General features: G+C 40.3%; 1 protein-coding gene across 3 annotated transcripts in view; it reads right to left on the reverse strand.

Moving 5' to 3' along the window:
* Window positions 1-15,000, reverse strand: part of LOC137994925 (tripartite motif-containing protein 2-like) — a 37,804-nt gene that overhangs the window by 12,262 nt on the left and 10,542 nt on the right. For all 3 annotated transcript variants that reach the window (XR_011122218.1, XM_068840506.1, XM_068840505.1), the window contains exon 2: window positions 1-168. This exon is cut by the window's left edge and continues 556 nt beyond it. Coding sequence is in view for 2 of the 3 variants with exons in the window: in XM_068840506.1 (XP_068696607.1) it covers window positions 1-161 (161 nt within the window). In the remaining variant the exon portion in view is untranslated. The remainder of the gene's footprint in view (window positions 169-15,000) is intronic.

Consider the following 15,000-nt stretch of genomic DNA (forward strand, 5'->3'; position numbering starts at 1 on the left):
GTGCTTCTGCAGGTTGGGCAATTTATGGCGTTTTTCTTGAGTAGACTCTGCAAACAACTTGTGCAGAAGCTGTGGCCACAGCCAGGCAGCAAACGAGGACAGTGCTGTTGATCATCAAACTTCTCGCGACAGATTGAGCACTCTAGTGACTCGGAAGACATTTTTTCTCTAAAAGTTAAGAAAATAAAAACATCTTTAAATCGAAATACAAGAAAGGCACGTCACGCACGTAAGTGCATTTTTTTGTCAGTTCCGATATTTACTGAAGAGTTTAGCTAGCGAACCTCTACAATCATGCATGGGTATTTGCTGATAATTGACTCTCTTCTTTCTTTGCTTTCCTTTCCTGTGAACAGCCATTTCTAACTAGAAATGTACATAAGAAGTTGTTGCTGTTGTGTTTTATTGAAAGCTCCCGATTAAGGTGATTCCTCAGAAAAAAAAAAAAGAAGTTGCCAAACGATTTTCTTGGAACTTTTTCTAAATGTTCCCTACGAATCCCTCTTTTGAGAAGTAAAATAAAAAAGATAAGTCACCGTGCTTGCTTAAGAGATATAATGGGCCAATCTTACCCCATTGATGCATGTACTGATACCAATCACGCGCGATATTTCTTCGGCTCAGGGTACATTTTGCCGTGGCTAAACGAGAAGGTTTTTAATGTAACACTTGAAAAAAACGCCTGGTTTATGGAAAAATCACTCAACTTGAAACGACGTCGACCCAAAACGTTCCTCGAGTCTTTGTTTTCAACATCATAATTTATATCTCTGGATAAAGGGCTTTGTGTACGTTTTTAGATTTGTCTTTTTGCGTTCCGATAATTTGTTTTTTACACTAAAATTATGCTATAGAAAGTATAGGTCGCCGTGCTCGTTTAAGAGTAAAACACCATCGTACCTGTCTATCTCGATTATCGTAGATCAAAACAACAAAATTCGCAATGTTCAAGGAATGCGCACGCTTATTCGCAAAGAGTTCTGAGTCATTAACAACTTCTCTCAAGTGTTTTGAGAACTGCTTCAGTGTGTATGATCGACTTACGCCATACTTACAATGTTGCAAATTGGACTCATTTATAAATATTGACACACCAAATGCGCTGTACAGGATGCGCAGTGCAATACTGAGGAATCACCTTAAGGACGTTCGCGGTAATTGTTTGTGCGCAACGTTACTGCGCAGGTAACGCGACTGTTATTTGTCACGCATTACTTCGAGCATTAGTGAAGTTGAGGTGTTTAAAAAACCTTTGCAAAAACCGTGGACGATAATTCTTGCACAGCGTTGGATCAGAGAAGATCGCGATCTGTCAAAAGTGATGAAAAAGTATTTCTGAAAGTGAAGTAGACTACTGCACGACTGATATTTGCGTTGTTTTATCAGTCGTGCACTAGTCTACTTGACTTTCAGAAATATTTTTCAAGCATTAGTTAAAAAAACATGGCGACAAAAACGCCGGGGAAAAAATTCCAGGCCGGAAAAAGAATGGCACATTTATTTCCAAATCATCATGAAACGTTAAAGAGACGTGAGCGGGAGGATGGAAAAGCTCTGGAAAAGGTAGCTGCTGATCGAGTAGTGGCTGAAAGTTTGGACAAACTCGTGGACGAACCGTTGCGTAAATTCAATGGGGATGTTTTTTTAAATGTTCTATTACCCTACAAACTTAAGTTAAAAATGAATGCATGTTTTTGAAGTTCTTTTCCTTTACTTCCGTGAAAATGGAGCAGTATTTTTGTCCTTGTCCGCTTGCATAGCGCGGACCTGTGTGGAAACGATTAAATTTCACAAAAACCACACTCCAGAAGGTGAGCATGACGGTAATGGAGAGACATTTTACAAAACACTAACCAAATGAAGATGACGCCTGCTTAAAAATTCGTTGCTATGCTCGAGAAAGTGGTTTTTTATTGGGTAAAAACCTTTTATCCGTTCAACGATCGATCTTCTCTTGGGTTCTAGTCCTTGGGTTCTAGCTCTCTTCCAAGAGCTTTGCAAAATCACATCAATTTTACTCGTTTAGATCATTTGTGACCTCCCTTTTTTTTTAATCATGAATCACTTACTTTACTTGATATCTGCAAAATATGATGAAATGAAAAAATTCCCACCGTAAGAAGTTTTTTTAACTTTTTCTTTCCTCGTGCCATCGAATTCTGGTAGTGGTTGCAACGGATAGAGCTTACGAAAACGCTTGTCGAGAATGAACTCTACTGTTTACGACATCCCTAGCGGCATGCAATTATCTAAAAATCCCACTCTTAAAAACCTCTTAACGGAAACCTTCACTCTAACAGTTTAATTTTATGATTTTCGATGGATGAGCAGATGAGGCTACATCTCGCTATTATGACCGATTTCTCGAAATTAAGTCACCTTTCCACTGCCATTTTCTCCGAAACAAAGTCGGTGACCCCCAATATTTTTTCATTTTCGAGTAAGCACTTTATGACCAAACTCTTGGCGAGAAATGAAGAAAATCTCACCGTAGGAAGACTTTACAATATCGAAATTACCATAAGTCAGGGGGGTAGCACTTAACTACAGAAAGACAATGGTTGCAAAGGAGGCGTTTTAGTCAAAGAGCCCTACAAAAGGGGCTGCATGGATGGTTCTATGAAGTAACTTTTTCAATGGAAATCTGACACCCCTTCAATCAGAAGGCGCATGCGCAATTAGTCCCAGTCCTCGGCCGTGCGTTTCTGTGAAAAAGAGGTAAAAGCTCCCAGGAAACGAAAGGAAGGGGCGGCTTCTTCACCAGATGGGAATGGCCCAATCATTTTTCGTAAACTATAGCATGGAATTTTTATTTGGACAAAAAATGGAACTGATATTTTGAAAATTGTATCAAAGGTGGGCCTTATGACGTCAAATTTTTTTTGAGTAATCATTTCTTTTAAATTCCATTCTACAGATTTTGCGTCAAAGCGTTTCATACTGCTGCATTAAAAAGTTGTGAAAAATATAGTTATCTCGCTGAGTTTTTAGGCATTTTCTGTTTTGGCCACGTGATTTACCAAATATGGTTGTGAGTCGAACCATACAATGGAATGTTAAATAGAACAAACTTGGCAAAAATAGATTACTGTAGAGTTGAAGGAATTCGAGAAATGACTATTTGAAGGAGTCCATAGCAAGGGTTTGATAGTTAAGAGCCACCCCCTTGAATAACATACCGACACATATTTGTTTATGTCTTTTCTCCTTATTAATTCCTGTTAACGACTCTGAGCACACTTTGATATCGTACTTTAGTATATGCTGAAACAGTGGATAGCGTTGAAAGCGTGCGCTGATTGGCTACTCAAACTCCTTATATCCTATGTCAGTATGAATGAATGAATGAAGCTTTATTTAATCTCGGGATTGATGAGGTTGATTAGACCTCTAGCAAAAAAAATATGCTAATAAGCCTTGAGAAATAAAGAGACGGAAACCCAAAAACTTATCTACAGAATAAAACCTAAAAATAACATGACATAGTTATATACAATAAAAAGCCCAATTACTCAAAAGAACATAGATATTACATAGAATTACCTAAAACCTTAGCTGTCGGACTACTAAAACAGTGGATAGCGTTGAACTCCCACGCTGATTGGCTACTCAAACTCCCGATATCCTTTGCTATTCAACTCCGAGCAATTCGCGCGGGATTTGCGACCGAAAATGTTGTAATCTTTGCAGGAATAAACGAGTTGAAATCATCTTTTTGTGCAATATTGTTGCTATCCTAGTTGCTAGCTTTGAGTCATGTCATGCACAGTGTAATATAAAAAAACTCTGTAAATTGTATTAGTTAATAATTATTGCAATGAGCATTTGTAAAAAGAGAAGCTGTCAATAAAAAAGTCTGAGAAAAAAAAAACAAAAAAAAGGACAATGACCGTCTTTCTAAAATAGGATACGTATCAAATCCAAACTGCACTTTTTGTCAAGAAAGTCAAGAAACTACTCAACATATTCTATTTGAATGCTCCTTTTCCAAGTTTTTTTGGAATATGGTATCCTAATTGCATACTAAATAGGCTTGGAAGTTGCAGGTGCCTCTCGATACGCGACATTATGATAGGTATCCTGAAAGAGGGAATAGATTTGATTAACTACATAGCAATTATAGGAAAAACATATCTGTGGACCTGTAGGTGTAAAGGAATTAATCCTAACTTAAATCATTTCAAAAGAATTTTGGAAATCAAATATGAAACAGAAAAATACATAGCTTTGAAAACAAAAAAGACAACAAAAAAAATAGTTGCTAATACTTGACGATTCAAAGAAGGGAAAAACGGAGCACATACATGAGATTACAAAGAAAGGTAGAAATAAAAAACCAAAGCAAAGCGAATTCAGAAAAACACGACACTTACAAGATCTGTGCGGCTGTCCGGATTACAGCAACGGTTAGCATACAACATGAACAAACATATGCGAAACTAAACAATACCAGCGAAATAAAACAAAGAACAATAAGAGCCTTACAAGGGTGTTAACGATGTTTAACTACGGAGTAGGAAAACTGTTAGTAGTAGGACAAACCAAGAAAGGAGAAAACAAACGAACACTAATTACACGGAAATACTGGGATTCGTGGCTACACAGTCGCCCCAATAATCTAACTTAATGAAGGTGTGCATTTTTTACTTATCTAATTATGACACGAGCGCAAATTCGAAATCGCGGAGTAAGCAAAGTTCGTCTCCAGTTTTCAATTTTTAAAAAGTACAAGTGTATGAAAGTTTACATCTTTTTTATTTTGAAAATTCCTTGTCGCCTTTTAGGAAGCAAAGTTTTGTGACCGCCCGTATCAACGTCGTTAGGCTTGTACCAACACTTGCTGACCTGACAAATCCGTCTTTTCAACTAAAACTTCTTCCACCCTGCCAAGGGGCAATTTTTCGCGATGAACATTTTCGTCCACGATCAATATCAGACCTCCGATGGCTAGGAAACGTCGAGGCTTTAACCACTTACTCCGTTCGTGTAGGGTTGGCAAATATTCCGTCAACCATCGGAGACACCCGGCGGCAAATTAGGGTTACATCGTAGCAGTAGCAAATGATTTAGTGTGATCGGCTCCAGATCTCTCAGATCGCTGCTTGCTTGAGTCAGTGGCCTGCTGTTGAAAATTCCTTGAACTTCGGTCATCAGGGTCCTGAGGAATTCATCAGACTCGATATGTTCGCCCAGCAATTCTCGGAGGATCTTACGCACTGATATGATTACGCGTTCCCAAACACCGCCCATGCGTGAAGCAGTTGGAGGATTAGATTTCCAAACGATGTTCTTCTGTTGGAGGAATTCGTAAATTGATCTTTGATTCCAGCTCGTTAAGGATTTGCGGCTTTCTCTTTCTCCAGCTTTGAACTTGGTGCCGTTATCACTATGGATTGTTTCCGGATTTCCTCTGTGATTGGTAAAACTTGCTTAGAGCATTGATGAAGTCTTCTGTGGTAATTTCAATGTGAACTGCTCGCATCACTAAACATGTAAACAGGCATCCGTAGCGCTTCATGTTTAAACGTCTTTGGCGGACATAAAGGGGGCCAAAGTAGTCTACACCAATGTGTTTAAAAAGCGGTCTCCTAGTAGCACTCTCTTCTTTGGTAAGTTAGCTATTAACTGTTCACCTTTGGCAACTCCAAGTTCCTCCAAAGACGTATTCTTGACTAAGATAACCAGCTCGTTGGTGATTCTGAAGAATGCTCAACTCTGTAACGTGATGGCGGTAAGACAGAATAATTGGAGGCTTGGTCTCGTACTCAACTGGTGCATTTTCTAATCTCCAACCAACTCAGAGAATTCCATAGTTATAAAATATATTCTTAAGCATATTTTCCCTTCACTGTTTGCAATTTTTCAACTGGTCTGCAAAGGCTAACAGTCCGGCACGATCTTTAAGCTTCAATGGAGGTCCTTCAGTAAACTTGGTCACATAGTTTGATGCGACCGTAAACGGGTGTCCGAATCGTTCTTCTTATAATTTTTTTTGCATTTTGGAAACCGACAGATGGGTGCATGACTACACAGAACTTGATAGTCTTGTTCGCTTCGCTCGACGTGTATTGAAGGAGATACATCAACTTCTCATTTTCGCTCGCTGCATTACACTCGATACTAGCTTTAAAGGATTTCATAAAGTTCCAATACTCTAGAGAATTGCCATCAAATGTTTGCAACTGTGGTTTGGGTAACGCAAAACCTTGCTTCGTTAGAGTCATGCGGTCCAAGGCATCAATGGACAGAGAATGATCGCGATACAACAAAAATTCTTTCGCTTAGGGATTCTACGCAGATGGTTTTGGGTGGAATGAGCGTGGTCTCCATTCATCCTGTTCTTCAAATACCTGGGGCTATGATACAACATTTGATTCTTCGGCACATGGACGGAAATTGTCGGGGACGAATGGTGGATGGTTTAAAACAAGGTTCTGTTCGCTTTCTAACAATTGAACTTGAAGACTAGCTTGTCAATTTGGAACTGAGCGTCTATAACTTGTCTTTCTACCCTCATTTCTCCCTCTTGTGGTAACAGTTTCTGTTTTTTCTTCAATTGCTCCATCTTCAAATGCTTGTTTGGTTTTCAGCGCTCTTAAACATACATTTCAACTAGACTGAGCGCGACTTCGAAGCTAGCCGGCTGTACTGAAGGAATCTTCAGGTGCAATGCTCAACATTTCGGGGACTTTATATGCATTGTCAATCCATTGTTTAACATTCGAATCAAATTCTACATTTTTTACGGCAATGCTAGCGAAAGTAATGTGCCTCATCTTCCCATACTTCGCGATGTTTGCTTAAGGTCGCCACGTACTCAAAATGAGACTTTTGAAAGCCATCAAATGCCTCCTCAAGCGCCGACATTTACGCACACACTTCTCGGACATTTCCTTTGTCTTGTTGCAACTCTTGAAAGCTTCCGTATAACGCTGTAACTTTGGACAGATAACCCGATCTTGCGTTCTTCAGGCGAAGACTTTCCACGGCGTCGGTAGAGAGCACTCTTCGCCTACGCGCGCCAGTACCGAACAACATGACATTTACGAGATCTTTGAATGAAATGTTAACAACTCTGAGCAAACCTTGATATCGTACTTTACTTTACTTGACAATTAACTGAAGGGAAAAACGGAGCACATAGATGAGATTACAAAGAAAGGAAGAAATAGAAAACCAAAGGAAAACGAATTCAGAAAAACAAGACACTTACAAGATCTAGAAATTCCAGAAATTCCAGAAAGAGGGGGCCGAAGAAATTGCAGCGAGAGCGCACCCTAAACTGAACTAATCATTATCTAGAGTAAAAGCGCCTGATGCACACTGTACCACTTGAAAGTCGGTTGGTTACAGAAGGTCTGTAAATACAGGGGAAAAGGGGGGCTTTCTTAATTCTGTAAAACTGAATCGATCACTTCAATGCACCTGGAGTTAAAGTAAATTTCTTCTTAAAGCAAAGAATAAATCTCTTTAGACTAATTGTTATATGCAGAGTTAAGATACACGTACGGTTGCAGCAGCTGCATTGATTGCTTAATATTTTCTTTGTTCAATTTGCTTTTCGACTAAAACTCAAGTAGGCGGTTTGCAGAACCGAATAACCTGGATTCTGTAGCGCAGTGCGGCCATGGGCTAAATAGACTCTAAAATTGTGTATATTGTAAATGGAAATTTTCTGATAATCAGGAAGGCGACAAAATGTAACCTACTGTTACTACTCACCTGGGGCCCGTTTCTCGAAAGTCCCGAAACTTTACGGGCCATTTTCGGGTGTCCCAGTTCCTTTTGTATCTCAAGAACGGACAGGATTTAAGTCGTCAACCTTCGCAGTCCTTTTTCTTTTTGTTCCCTTAAAAGTATTTCAAAAGATGGGCTTTCCAAAACAAGCGGTTGGCGGTAAACCAAATGGCTTTTTGGGCTCGAAAAGTTTTCGGGACTTTCCAGAAACGGGCCCCTGGTTTACGAGTGGCAATGGGATCGTTCGTTTGGCAATTGCTGCTTTCCTTTCTCTATGCCTTTCCAAAGCCTACTACGCATACCTTCACTGGTACGACTGTATGTAAGACACTGTAGAACAGCCATTCGTATCCAGCCTTCCTCGCCTTTTTACGGAAAAAAAATGCGACGCCTGTAACATCTTTCAGTTTGTCGGTTTGAAGGTAGTTTATAAGGGCCGTTGATTGGAACAACGTTCGATAAATTTTCGAAGTACCATCCGACACACGTTTACAAAAGAAAAAAATTCCTGGACAAAAGGCGGGGAACCGGGGCCCGCTGGGCCCACCCCTAAATCCGCCCTTGAATTCTGTGTGGCTCTCGGGATTACAGAAACGGTTTTGCTTACTTATATCCGAAACTAAACAATACCAGCGAAATAGCACAAAGAACCGTGATACGAGCCTTACAAGGGTGTTAACGACGTACTGTGACAAAAGTAGACAAACAGCAAGCGAGCCTTAATTACGGAGTAGGAAAGCTATAGTAGGACAAACCAAGAAAGGAGAAAATAAAGGAACAGTTATCACACGGAAAATACTGGAATTTGTGGCTACAATTCTTCTCGGTGACCCAAAAGGAGTGGCAATGACATGGCCGCCAGTGCTCGGATTGTTTTAGTTTTTATCCTTATTTTTGTTATGGATTTCAAAGAGATCGCGACGAGGAATATGAAAGGTTGCGTGGACTTCCACGGGGTACTGCAAACTGCAGTTGCTACTAAGTGTGGAAAGTGTGGCATTGCACCACTAGCCTGTTGTGAGTGTGGCCATGCTTCTTGGTGGATAAGACAAAACTTCGGGTAAAAACACAACTCAGTTTTATTCCAACATAGATTTCTTCCACAACATTCACCATGTGGGCTGATGCAATCTGCCTCAACCTGGTGTTACAAGATATCGTTACATTTACTTCCGGTTACAAGGAAATTTACATGTTGAGTTTGCACTCAACACCCCCACTCAAACACAACATGGGGTTTGCTACATTAGCCTAACAGAGTATCGAGTTTAACTCTATTTACAGGCTTGGTAAATACGTCTGCAACATTTTTGTCTGTAGGTACATAAGTTAAGCTTACAGCTCCGCTCTGAATCTCCAGTCTTACATAGTGATATTTTACATCAATGTGCTTTGATCTTTTGTGATGTACAGGATTGTTAGCTAATGCAATCGTTCCCTGGTTGTCTACATATATACAAACGTTCTTACAAGGATGACACATTAGATCAGCGAAAAGTTGCCTAAGAAATTTAGCTTCTTGTGTAGCAGTGGCTAAAGCTACATATTCAGCTTCACATGAGGACAATGCTACAATAGATTGTTTTCTGCTTTTCCACGAAATCAGTGAGCTCTCATCACATAACTTGAATGCATAACCACTAATGCTACGTCTATCATCAGACATAGCCCAGTCTGAATCACTATATCCCACTAGTTTCAGCTGCGTTCCCTTAACAAACTTTAAGCATCTGTTATTAGTACCCTTTAAATACCTCAGCACTTGCTTAGCCATCCCATAATGCGATTTCATTGGCTTTGACAGATGTTGGGATAGATACGTCACAACATAACACAAATCGGGTCTTGTGCAAGTCATGAGATAAATTAAACTTCCAACAATTTCACGATACAGTTTTACATTTTCAAATTCGCTTTCATTGACTGCACTGGCTTTGTTAGTGCCCAGCTCGCATGGAACTGCTTTTGGCTTGCAATCAGACATGTTGAACCTTTCCAGAATCTTTTCCACAAACTTTCTTTGATTCATTTCAATACAATCCTTTCCACACTTGAATTGGATACTTAGAAACCATGATAAAACACCTAGGTCTTTCATTTTGAATCTCATCATAAGAGACTCTTTGGCCTTTTTCAACACATCAGTGTTACTACCTGCAATAATGATGTCATCGACCCATACAATTGCAATTACTAGGCCAAATTCAGTACTCTTAACATAAACACATGGATCAGCTAGGGACTGTATAAACCTTTCTTGTGTTAAATAACCATGCAACAAACAATTCCAATTCCGACCACTCTGTTTCAGGCCATATAAGGATTTCTTTAGTTTACATACAAGCTTTTGACCATTGGGGCCTTTTCTCTCATAACCTTCAGGTTGCTCTATGTATAACTCACAGTCGATGGGAGCATTTAAATAGGCCGTCTTAACATCCATCTGATGTACTACCATACCCATCTGAATTGCTAACTGCATTAGTATACGAACTGAAGTTATACGAACAGTTGGTGAAAAAGTTTCATGGTAATCTATACCTGGGGCTTGGGAGTAGCCCTTAGCAACAAACCGTGCCTTGTACTTTTCCTCCCCATTGGGATCTAGTTTTATTGCATACACCCACTTCCCCCCCACTGAGGTTCTACCCTCTGGTAAAGGAGTGAGCTCAAATGTTTCATTGTCCCATAATGCATCTAACTCTTCATTCATTGCTTCTCTCCACTTACTGGACTCTGGGGATGAGATAGCATCTTGGTAGGACTTTGGAACATTACTTACTCTGTAACAGAAATCGACTGTGCAATTTGCAGCATCATCAACTGCATTGTCAAGTTCCTCACCAGTTACATAGTCATCAAGATACTTTGGTCTAGCACGATCTCTAGTGGGGTAACGCCTTGCACTTTCCTGCCCATTTTCAGGTTTTGGCATTTCAGGTTCTGCTGTTTTAACAGAATCAGGTAGTAAGTTCACATTTTCATCAAAACTGTCAAACTTCTCAGTGAACTTGACGCATCGGATTTTCTTGACATTGTTTTGATCAGGGTAATAAACAAGAAATGCAGGACTAGACCTGTCATAACCAACGAAAATACCTTTCTCAGCCCTAGGGTCTAATTTGGTTTTGTTTTGAACATAAGCATAGCACACAGTACCAAATGCATGCATGTTAGACAAATTGGGTTTGATACCTGTCAAGTACTCATAGGGGGTTTTACCTGTTCTGGGGTTGTAACATCTGTTCCGGATATAAGCTGATGTCATGACAGCATATGTCCACAGCTGCTTGGGTAATTCTGCATCAATTAGCAGGCATCTAGCCATATCAAAAAGTGATCTCCAGGCTCTTTCAGCCGTTCCATTTTGATGGGGTGAGTAGGGAGCTGAAAGTTCATGCTTAATGTGGTTTTTCAACAGAAGGGATTTGAATTCTTCACTAATGTATTCACCCCCATTGTCGGATCGCAATCGTTTCACTGTACCATACGGTGCAGTATCAGCCAAGAATTGCTCAGTTGCCCTAACAGCATCACTCTTATTTTTGAGAAAATATACTCCGAGAGCACCTGAATAGTCATCTACAAATACCATTGCATACTTGTGACCATCTTTTGATTCTGGAGTGATAGGACCTGCTAGGTCACTGTGGACTAACTGTAGGGGTGAAGATGCACGACAGTCTGGCTCCCTATTTCGATATTGGGACATTTTCCCTTGCACACAAGTGTCACATTCAAGCTTACCCTTTGTGGTAATTTTCATCCCCTCAACTACATTCTCTAATTTGAACACATCATTCATATTGCAGTGCCCCAGTATTTTGTGCCATACTTCAGCACTGTAAGCTCCACCACTGGGATTTGTATAGTTAAGATAATACAGCTTACCATATTTCTGTATGGAAAATTTCGTACCATCTGGGGCACTCAACTCAGAGGAATTTGGTGTCAAATTTACAGCACCTCCCTTACTGACTGCTGCTTGGACAGAAAATATGTTCTGCTTATAGCTAGGTATGTACAAAGCATCTTCAAGAAAAACTTCATGTGGGACCCCCCTAAATCATGTAGAAGAACTTTTGCTCTGCCCTTGGCAGATACAATACCGCTTGCTCTACTACCATCCGCTAATTCTATGTAATGGTTCGCGGGGTTAAACTTGTCATCAAAATTCAAAAACTTAGCTTTGTCATTAAGAATGTGATCAGTAGCTCCAGTGTCAACTAACAAAGAGTTATCTCTAATGGTATTAAAATTGTCCACAGTCACTTTGAACGCAAACGAAGCGTCCTTGTTATCATCACTCACGGTTTTTGCAGTGTCTTTCTTGCGACATACTTCCGTATTGTGAGTCTTCGATCTGCAGTGGCTGCACCATCGGTTGTTTTCCTTCTTAGGATTCTTCTTGTCCTTAGACCGGCACTCTGGCGATTTATGTCCCAGCTGGCCACAGGAATAGCATGTCACAGTGTCTTTTTGCGGTGAGTTCTTCTTTTTACAGTTCATGACGCTGTCTTCGCCAGTTTGTGATGGGGTACGTGATTTCTCCGTCTCTTCGTAGCTCCTCAGTGCGATCTTGAACTCTTGGAACTTCATCTTGTCTTCCTTTTCATCGCGCTGCGAAACAATGGCTGAAAACGTTTTATATTCCTCAGGTAAGCCTTTTAACACCATAGCAATCAAAAGGCTGTCACTGACTATCTCGTCGGCCGATTTCAGTGATGCAGCTGCAGTTTCGGCCCGTAATACATAATCCGTAATACTCTCAGCATGGCCTTTTTGCAGTGAAGTAAGTTCGGTGTAGAGCGCAAGAACACGTGGTTTGCTTTTTCCCATGTAATGATTCCTCAGTATTTGTAGAGCTTTCTTGCCATCGTCCTTCGCATCTCTCATGACCAAGGATAGGCTACGGTCATCTAAACACTGGATTAGTTGGGCGAAAGCATCAATGTTCTTGACCCTATTTTCCTCATCTAGCTCGCCTTCTGCTAGGATAACATCGTGCAACTTGTGTAGTCGCATAAATCCAAGGAACTTAATTTCCCAAAGCTCGTATTTCGTTTCGTCACCATCAAACATCAGTCGTCGACTGGGCCCATAACCTGTTGTGAGTGTGGCCATGCTTCTTGGTGGATAAGACAAAACTTCGGGTAAAAACACAACTCAGTTTTATTCCAACATAGATTTCTTCCACAACATTCACCATGTGGGCTGATGCAATCTGCCTCAACCTGGTGTTACAAGATATCGTTACATTTACTTCCGGTTACAAGGAAATTTACATGTTGAGTTTGCACTCAACATAGCCATTCCGGGTCATGATCCTCCGGCTGAGATTACAAATGTCCTATATTTTGTGATGTTGAAATCAATCCTGGGCCGGACAGAAGTGATTTCAAAGGTGAACAAGTTCTAGCTGAACACTGAGAGAGTTTATTTACATCACTATCACCTTTTCATACATATTCTCGACAACATATCTTGGATCTAAGGCGATGCTGTGGTTCTCCATGTTTTTTTGGGCCGAGCGTCATGGCCGACGGACGTACTTCTGTGGCTCTGTGATGTGACAACTTGGCGGAAGCCGTGCTTCCCGAAACAGTTCCTTAGAGTAAAGCAAGGCAATATATAAGTGACGACAAGCTACATTAGCGAGACCTTTAGCAGTTTTTCCGTCTTTACATGGCCAAACGTGCTGAACCAGCAACAAGCTCCTCGTCTTCGACGAATTCACCATCTTCACCGAAGAGAAACAAAACCCAGGAAAACGAAATGAAGAATGAAGAAGTCTTCGAGTGCACAGTTACCTTGTCACAACTCTTTGACAAGTTAAATTATATTGAAAACAAGATGGAAGACCATTTCGGAAGTTTACGAACAGAAATCGCAAGTTTAAGATATGAACTAAAAGACGAAATTGAAGGTGTCAAAAACACAATAAAGGACATGGAGAAGTCGATTGAGGCAGCGTGGAATGCAATCAAGGACATCCAAGAAGAGATGAAGGATAACAGCGACGTAAGGAAACAGCTTCAAGCAGATTTGGATAGTCAGAAAGCAGAGATTGCCAAAATCAGGAAAAAGCAGTCTCAACTCGATGGCCACCGCGATGAAATCGAAGATTTAGAAGTAAGGTTAGCGGAGGAGCAAGAAAAAGTTACTGCTCTTGAAACCTACTCTAGAAGAGAGAACCTTCGAATCATGAACATCCCTGAAGAACCCGTCGAGAACTGCAGAGATATCGTTTACGACATAATTAAGAACGAACTGGACATTAATGTGGAAAATATGCACTTTCACGCGGTTCATAAAGTTGGGAAAGCTCGATCTTCAACCGGCGACCGAGGAAAAGTCACCCCACGGCCAGTAATCGTCCGTTTTCTCCTTCGAGGCGATGAAGACAAGGTAATGGGGGCAAAGAACAAACTAAAGAATTCAACGAAGTACAAAGATGTTTATATCACAAAAGACTTTGCAAGGGCGATCCAGATGGAGAGGAAAATTCTCATCAAAGCGATGTTCAAAGCCAAGGAAAAAGGCTTGAACGCAAACGTTGTAAATAGAAACTTGATAGTTGAAAATTCAGTTTTCCACGTTGACAACATCCCGTCGGATCTTAAACCACCTCAATCAAGTTTATTTATTGATAATTGAACTTTTGGTCTTGCTACCAAACCAAGGGAACGTGTGCTTTACGCTAAGTAAGCACTTTCTACGATCAATACTAAGCTGAATACATGTTACTCCTTATGGATATGTACTTCCCAACCCATTATGAATTTTTTATAGTTCGTTATGAGTATTTTCGTGTTCCAATTGTGAATGTATTTACTGTTTGTTCTTCTGTATTTATTTCTCTATTCGTGACCAAAGCTATCGCTTCGCTATACAAGGTGCTAGCACTTATGCATATCTTTACCGCTTCAATAATTCCACAAATAGTTTCTATCCGTATTGCATTACAATCAACACATCTGATGAAGATTTTGTGATCTGTTCTTTAAATGTAAGAGGGCTGTCGAACACCATGAAAAGGCGTGAGATCTTTCGCTGGCTCAAACAAAAAAAATTGCAATCTATTTTCTTCAAGAAGTCCACTGTACAAAAGAAAAAGAGAACTGTTGGACCGCAGAATGGGGGTTCTCAATTATTTTTAGCAGCTATTAAAGTGCAAGTGTCGGAACATGTATTCTGAATTCCAAATTCTTAAACAATTTTCCGATCCAGAGGGAAGATTCGTTACAGCAGAAAATACGTACA

The sequence above is a fragment of the Montipora foliosa genome, chromosome 3, assembly GCF_036669935.1.
Source record: "Montipora foliosa isolate CH-2021 chromosome 3, ASM3666993v2, whole genome shotgun sequence".
Lineage (NCBI taxonomy): Eukaryota > Metazoa > Cnidaria > Anthozoa > Scleractinia > Acroporidae > Montipora > Montipora foliosa.